We start from the raw sequence: 8,566 nt of genomic DNA, 5'->3' as shown, positions 1-8,566 counted from the left end.
TCAACTGAAAAGTCTTTACAGGGAATCAGACTTAGACTGCTCACCTCTCTAGCTTCAACAGCACAAGATCTGCTTTGACTATCAAGGCACCCCAAAATAGCAGGTCACAAGAGAGTGGCAAACATACTAAAGTAGAGGAAAATAACAATAGTAAGGATCAGGAAAGAAAAAGCAGCAGTTCCCTGTTGTAGATCAGGCACAGTTATGAGCGTGACATGAGTCAGCCCATTTACAACTCTACTACTATGCTTGAACGAAAAATGTCCCCCCTTTGGGAATGGCCTAAAGACACTTTAGTCAGTGGCACATTCTCAAGTGTACAAAAGTTTTCACTCGAGTGTCTTTCTGCTGAGAGTGAGAGGTTTATCCCAGTCAGCCCACCTCCTAAATGATTTGAGCTGTGTCGACAGTCAGAGGTGTAAAGCATACTTACAATAACAAGAATAATGTCGGCCAGTAGGCCTGCTATATTACTTATTATTACTATTACAACTTTTTTTCTTTTAAAAAGGTCTAGTACATATGTACGAGTATGACAAGGCACTTGCAAAGTTATCAGATCATTATAATACAAGTGCCGAAGATTATTTTTAAGTTAAAAAAAAGGTGTTATCGGGTACTAGAGAGTAACAACATAAAAAAAAAGAGGGAACAGCAATTTTCTAAGGATAACAGATGCTGGAGAGGAACAAACCACACCAGAGCCTCCACAACCACCCATTACAACAGTGACTTTGAATCCCCCCTACAACATAAAAAAAAAACCCAGTCCAAAATACACAACACACAGAACTAATTTAATACAAGTACAAAACGCCAGTTCAACATGAACATTCTTTATTTCAAAACTTTTTTTTTTTTTACACAAGCATAAAAAACTGTTCATGACATTTAAAAGTAGGAGTGAGGAGACACCAGTCTGTCTGTCCCCGTGGTTTTATGCACCCCGCATCATTTCAGATCCATTTCCTACTTTATCATTCTTTGTTAAAATTAACAGAACCGCATAATTTCACATTTTTGGGCTCAGTTTGCATAATTTCAGAATTTTTCTTGCATAAAACGACGGGGACAGTTTCTGTGCCGCCCTGAGTCAACAAACAAATTGCACCATCAGCAGCGCTTGTACCCATCGTTATATCACAGGCATGCTTGAACACGGTGAAGGTGGTAGAGTTTATGGGAGTGGAAAACACGTTAGTGGTGAACACAGGAGTTTAGGGGGGTCCCTTATGTGAATGATAACAAGTGGGGTGGTTTCCCCCGGAGTAGTGAATGTGAATGATAACAAGTTGGGGGGGGGGGGGGGGGGGGTTGTTGGGGAAAGGGATGAGGGATTATGAAATAAAGTGTCAGAGAGCTTGCATAGCATTAGCACCAACAATTTACAGTTAACATTTGTCCGTTGTCCTTTCTCGGCTGCCAAAAAGTGCTGCCGTAATGCATCGCAGAAGGGAGCAGGAGAAGTCAGCCATGTTAAGATTCTGATGAATCCCATGACTGCAAACCAGTCCTCCCAAGATACTTTGCCTCTTTTTAAGGCTTTTGAAAAAAACACTTTGGCTTTTATCAACAAAGTATGATAGCCCATATGTACATTTTCAAGAGGTTCTAGTCTTCCCCCCATTCAAGGACGAAGAAACCTTCAGTCACCCATGAATGGGTACTCTTTTAACCGTTTTACATCTATGCTGATAGACATAAAGGGTTGGTACCGTAAAACTTTTTATACGAGCATCAACGCTGCACATTTCCCCAGAATAAATTCCAGTGGCCTTGGGGCATGGGGGGGAGATGGAGCCAACTTTAGCAGAATTCCAACCCCTTCTTTTTGCAGCCCTACATTTTCTGAGGGTCACCATTTCACTCTATACCGTCTTCCCGAGACAAACATACGTGTGGATGGTGCAACAGTTTGCCATGCTTACAACTGAAGACCAACTTTTCAAAGCCAGAACTGACAAGAATTTTTTTCTTCTTTCCTACGGGCTAATGAGAGCATCCTCAAAGCGAGGACGTGAGTATTTATTTTCAACGACACTTCTACAAATCAACTGCCAAGAGTAAAACTCCCGTGACACGTCACTTTTCAAAGTGGTGCATGGCGGAGTCTCCCACTAAGCAGCTGAAATATACAGGTGTATCTGGGAATGGGGCATGCTAAACAAAGGGAGTTCTTCAGACTGATATGTTCAAATACACATATAGCAATCCTCAGTCTGGCTTGAGAAAAAATGGTCTTCTGTGACCGAGCTTTTCGTTTTAAACCTGGTTCCATTCATGTCTTGTAAAATCTTTCTGTTACTCTGCAAAAGAGATTTTAAAATCACTTCCTTCTTTTTTTTTTCCCCATCACCACAACAGCTGCCACAAACCCAGCAATGTGTGGGTCTTTTCTTTCTTCTTTGTGTCATCAAACACAAAATTTTGATCAACAATGCTTCTTAAAAAACCCATGAAGTGAACCAAGTACATCAACGGTCTGCACAATCCTGTGTCTTCTTGCTTCAAGCCTCCACACAGGGCTTCTCAAAGTTTCTTAAAAAAGAAAAAAAAAGTAAGCGCCTTGATTCTTCCTCGTATTGAGCATTCATTACCCACCGTCACCCAACTAAGCACAAAGTTACATCTACTCTGATCACAACAAGGCCCTCCCAGAAATTGTCAAATTATGAGAAAAACAGAAGAGTTTCAAGAGAAAACGTGTTGCTACAGTCGCTATATAAAGTCATTTAATTTTTACTTTCTATCCTTCCCCATCTCTGATGACAAGAGACACCACACTCTGAGGAGATGAAAAACGTCTGGGCAGAAATTCACGAGAAATGGAAGTTTTAGCCGTTTCACGAGTGACACTGAACAAAGCATTACAGCTGAAAAGTTGCAGGAAAACTTCACAGAAGCAAATCAAAGTTATGACTTCACCAGCAATGATTTCAGATTGTCAGCCTGGACTATTATTCAACCCTTTCCCGTTCATACCTTGACGCCAAAATGTGTGCCTCATTTGCTCAATTAGGGTTTACCAGGCTTGCCCACTTCTTCAAAACCCAGTCAGATATAATAAACTGCTGAAGTTAGCTGCAACTTTTTCCTCACTAGGAATTTTTTAAAAGAGGCTGAAGCTAAATAAGTGTCACCGATCTATTTTTACAACAGCCAAGCATCTTCTTCTTCTACAAGTGCCAAATCTGAGAAGGACATCAGGGATCATGGTTCCCCATGACAGATTTTTCAACTTAGTTGCTTTCAAGAAGACTATTTTCGTCTTTTCCCTGCCTCGTAATTCTTAAGACTGCCTCGGCCTCTCTTGCTGTCTAAAAGTCCTTGGCAAACAAAGTGAACGTCCTGTGGGAGAATCAAAGTGCAGTGTTCAGCCAGTTTTGCGGAGAGTTTACCAGGAAAGGGCTGAGCTGATTTCCACCCTCATCGGTCACACAGTCAGCGTATGGGTTTGGAACATCCTCTTGAACACTGGTAGTTTTTCCGAGAAGCAGAACCTCATAATTGAATGCCTTTCTCTGATGGAACCAAACCAGATGGGTTTAGAGCCTTGTAAACTCCACAAAATAACCTGAGTTTACAAAAAAAAACTGTGCTCAATATCATCAGAGATGACAACTGGCTACGCACCTCCCACCGCCTCAATTTCTCAGACCCTGTGGAAACGCACCCCAGGAGACCTAAAAATTAAGGATCATATTGTCCACTTCAACTTATCAAGATTATTTCTATATATACCGTAAATTCTCCGAAATGTGGCAAAACCAAAATGATGTCAGAAATCCGAATTTCTGGATAATGTGAGAAATCCGGATTTATCCTGCAAAATCAGCAGCTCTGAGATCATACATGACGACACTGAGGCCTACATTCTTTTAATTATCCGAACAAGATTAAGTACATAATACAAGAGTAACTGATAGAGACTTCAAGGCTGATTTGAAGAGAAAAAAACCCCCAAAACAAACAATTAAAAAACAAATTAAGAGCCACTTTGTTTGTTTTTTATAAAGGCAACAATAATACAAGATCAAACAAATATTTCAAGGAAATTTAAAGGGGGGTATCGATTGAACAAAAATGAGCGGCAAGATGGTCGCTTCTTCCAGTGACCCGACACACCAGAACAAAGCAGAGAGATTGCTGTTACAATTATAATGCCCACTGAATTACAAACCATCTGCATCAACATCAACAACACCACGGTTCATCCTGCCCTGCCGGAGTCGCAGCAACAGCACCGTCGCCACGCCCATTCCGCGGAAAGTGACACAGGCATCGCGGACACGATGACCTACCACGGAAAAATTCTAAGCAGTGACAAAGTAATTTTTTACTTCCAAAAAAAAAAAAAAAAAAATTTTGGTCAGATGCAACCTTCAAAGCTTAGTGACACAGCCACTCTTAAATCTTTTTTATTTGTCAGATGCAACCTCCCCCCCCCCCCCCCCAAATAAAATAAAATAAAACCAACGAACAAAAAAAAAAAAAAAAAAGCAAGCTCCATCACTACTTAGATATTTCCCCCCCAGCAGGTTTGTTTATCCTTCCTGCGTTATGCGCGTCACTTGTCGTGGAATGACCCGGCCACCTCTACTAGGCTCAGTCCCAGTCCTCGTCATCGCCAGCGTCCGCTGTGCCAGTGCCAGACGCCCAGTTGCCACCAGAACTGCCGTTGTCAAAATGGTCGCCGCCGCGACCCCCACCACGGCCTCCACCGCCAAACTTGAGGGAACACAACAAAAATAAAGTTGACTTAGAAGGAACTGAAAAATACAGTTGATTTACAAAAAACAAAATTTAAGTTTTAGTTTTAGTTAAGAGTTTTACAGCACTAGCAACACAATAAGGTCATATAAGTGCCGAAGATTAGAGGTGTTACAAGAGAGTAAGAGAGTAACGAACACAAATAAGGAGGAGAGATAAGGAAGATACATGTTTGATAGGAAAGAAGGAGCAAACCACACCAGAGCACCCGCCAACCATCCACCAAAAAAATAATTACACACAATTAAGTTGACTTACAAAAGAATAAATTAGACTGAAAATAAAAAACAAAACAAAGTTAGCTTATACAAAAAACTCTCCTTGTCTTTTCCTTTTAAAGAAACTGAAGAAGGGGCAAAAACTTTACCTTCAATTTTCTCATAACAGCATTTTTCGGAATAGCCCCCTTGTGCTTAAAAGCGACCAAATAAAGACTGTCATTGCCCAACACAGACCAATCTGCAGCACTCAGCACTCACCTTCCCTCTCCTGATGTCCTTCCCTCCAAACTTTCCGCCGAAGCTCCCGCTGTCCCCAGCTCCCATACCGCTGGCGTTCTCAACAAGAAAGTCGGGGACCACTTGCTGAGCCTGAAACAAAATTGAGTAGTATTTTTTGGTGTTTTTTTTAAAACAAATTTTAAGTTTAGTATTAGTTAAGGTTTTACGGCGCTCCCAACTGCATACGGTCATATGAGCGCCAAGGGGCGGATGTAAAACAGAAAAGTCCAAACAGGGAATCAGGCTTACTCTGCCCACTTCTCTAGCCTCAACAGCCCATTGTTTTTTGTAAGTCTTCTTATACAGTACTTGCAACACAAATAGGTCATACAAGTGCCAAAGAATAGAGGTATTGCTAGACAGTAACACCCTCCCCCCCCCCCCAAAAGGCAGTGAGAGAAAAAAGAGATGCTTAATCTATCAGAAAGGAGACAACCATGCCAAAGCACCTCCCAGCCACCCGCAAGAAACTTATAAATGTATCCGTCTTACATATCCATTGACACAATTTAGACCATTTAGGGGTAGGCTGCTTCCAATCTGCCTGGAGGGGCAATCCTAAAGATAAAAAAGAAGTAAGACCTACATGTGACATCCTCTAATCATCCACACAAAAAATTTACGATTCAAATTTTCAGCGAAGGCGTGAAACAAAACTTTTACCTCTGAGGCCGCTTGAGTCATAAAATCGGTAAAGTGAGCATGTCGCACATGTGTCAAACTTCAGCTTCTTATATTACGGTACCCTTACCAACGCTGGCTGTAAGAAATGAAGCAAAAAGTACCTACAGTTCTGCCACAGCACAGGTTGGGGGGGAGAAGAGAGTCTTGTGCATACACTGTTATCAATGTTAGGTCTCATTTAGGGCTGTAGAGAGGAAAAGGTGATGATCCAGTCTCAAATGCAGTCACAAAAAGGACACATTCTCTGGTTCTATTTTATAATACATGCCGTTTACCAAATGTTAACCGCACTACAAACCACTCACCTCTTTAAGAATTCTGACGAGGTGAACAGCCATAGCCTGGTCCGTGTCCCCGTTGAAGAAGCTGGTGGCTTTTCCCAGGTTGCCACAGCGGCCTGTTCTGCCGATTCGGTGCACGTACTCGTCAATCGACGACGGGAGGTCATAGTTGACCACGTGCATCACCTCCGGAATGTCTAGACCTCGGGCAGCCACCGACGTAGCAACGAGAACGTAAGCTTTGCCTCTCTTGAAATCATCCAGTGCCTCTTCTCTTTCTCTCTGAAGACGATCTCTGAGAGAAATTGTTGACGAAATACAATGAATGTCAAGATACGACATGCGATGATATGAAGGTGTGATTCAGACACAAATGACACTGACTTGCTCTTGTAGGTCAAGCAGTTTAAGAAAACTACACTTGAACCTGCCCCAATGACCACATGACCAAGAATCACCTTGGACACTTTCAATTGTATTACTCATCAACTTTCACGAAACATGCCTATTATAGATCACTCATCACTGCACTCTATCTTGTTTTGAGCCACTGACTTTCAGATGGTGGCCGACTACATAAGTTTTCCCACACCATCCCAAAACCCATAACATTTTTATATAAAATTAGAGCATAACTGTCTTTGACTTTTGTAAAAATTATTATTTCTGTTACTTCTGCAAAAATTGCCACCGTTGATCTAATTATCTTAGGGCCATTTATGTGTTTGTAAACAATATAATTGTGACATGAGACCATAACTCGTTCGTGTATACTGGAAGCAAGTCCTGTACCAACAAGCTATATGACGATGTATCCATTCATGTATTTTGTGAAGTGCATTGTGTATATTATTTTATTATGCATTTTTAAGTGCTCACTTGGTAACAATGTGTAAACGTGCGTGTGTGATAAGCAAGTAGAGGTGTGTGTGTGCATATTGTTCGTACATGATGCATTTATGTAACGCGCCTGAAGCTGTGTTTTCACGGGAGTGGGTGCTACAAAAATGATCTTCATTATTATTATTTATCATTAGTTCCGAAACAAACCCACCACCCACTCATATGCACTGGTAGGTAAAAGGAAATGTACTGACAAGCCTTGTATCAACTAGACATGAGCCCGTCACTCACCCGTGAATACTGGTAGTAGGGAAACCCGACTGACATAAGTACGAAGCCAGGAAATCTGCGTTTCTTTTTTGTTCGACAAACACGAGAGTTTTTTCACTTCCTGCAAAAGAGAAAAATCAGTCATAAAATATATACGCACAATGAAACACATTATTCCACATTTCCTTCATTCAATATTCTACAGCTCTAAGTATCAACCCCCCACCCCCCCGAGACTATCAACACTTGACATTGCTATTTCTAGGCTAGAATCACCACAGCCCAATTCCCCCCCGTTTTGTGGTTTTGTGGACTGAGAAGAGGTAGCACAGCTGTATAACAACAGGAAAGGTTGTTGGAAAAGAGGAAATAGCAAGAATGAACTAAAAAGGTCAACAACGGTATCATCACGCCAACACAACTGCCACCTTCCTTGTTTGTTTCAGAAACACGAAGCATATAACACAATCAAAACAGACCTTTAGTACTGGGAAAGTAAGACAAAAAAAACGAGAGGCAGAAAACAAGATATACCAGTGGCATCCTCTTAACTCAGAACTCAGCTAATCGGGACTTCAGTGCTTTCTTGTCCTATCTCCATTTTTTTTTTTTTACATTGAAAATGCAACTTTTTCTTAAGCTCACTCTTTGTTATGAACTGTTTTCACTGTTATTAAAAATGGAGATAGGACAAGAAAGCACTGAGGTCGCGACAGGTTAAAAGTAGATCATAATCACAGGTGATGTATAAATGAAACACATCACATTTATTTTAATTTTGGTAAGAGTTTTAAGGCACCTGCTTTTGTTTTAGTAGAGGTTTTACGGCGCTCGCAACTGCATAAGGTCATATGAGCACCAGAAGATTAGAGGTGTTACAAGAGAGTAACAAACATAAAAAAAGAAGAAGGGGAGATCAGGACGATAGATGTTTGATACGAAAGAAGGAGCAAACCACACCAGAGCACCCGCTAACCACCCACAAGGCACCTGCAACACAATAAGGTCATAAAAGTGCCGAAGACTAGAAAGGTTACAAGAGAGTAACATACACATTAAAAAAGGAGAATAAGGATGATAGATGTTTGATAGTAAAAAAAAGGAGAATAAGGATGATAGATGTTTGATAGTAAAAAAAAGGAGAATAAGGATGATAGATGTTTGATAGTAAAAAAAAGGAGAATAAGGATGATAGATGTTTGATAGTAAAAAAAAGGA

At 40.9% G+C, this 8,566-nt stretch overlaps 1 protein-coding gene across 1 annotated transcript in view; it reads right to left on the bottom strand.

Moving 5' to 3' along the window:
- Window positions 1–820: 820 nt before the first annotated feature.
- Window positions 821–8,566, bottom strand: part of LOC101845967 (ATP-dependent RNA helicase ded1) — a gene marked incomplete in the record, with an annotated part of 24,614 nt that continues 16,868 nt past the window's right edge. Inside the window, 4 exon segments of the mRNA XM_035973117.1 lie at window positions 821–4,728; window positions 5,250–5,360; window positions 6,260–6,530; window positions 7,370–7,469. Of these exon segments, the coding sequence (XP_035829010.1) occupies window positions 4,606–4,728; window positions 5,250–5,360; window positions 6,260–6,530; window positions 7,370–7,469 (605 nt within the window).

Source organism: Aplysia californica, unplaced genomic scaffold, assembly GCF_000002075.1.
Source record: "Aplysia californica isolate F4 #8 unplaced genomic scaffold, AplCal3.0 scaffold01013, whole genome shotgun sequence".
Taxonomy (NCBI): Eukaryota; Metazoa; Mollusca; class Gastropoda; order Aplysiida; family Aplysiidae; genus Aplysia; species Aplysia californica.
The sequence above is the reverse complement of the archived record's forward strand: the minus strand, read 5'-3'. Positions and strand labels throughout refer to the sequence as shown.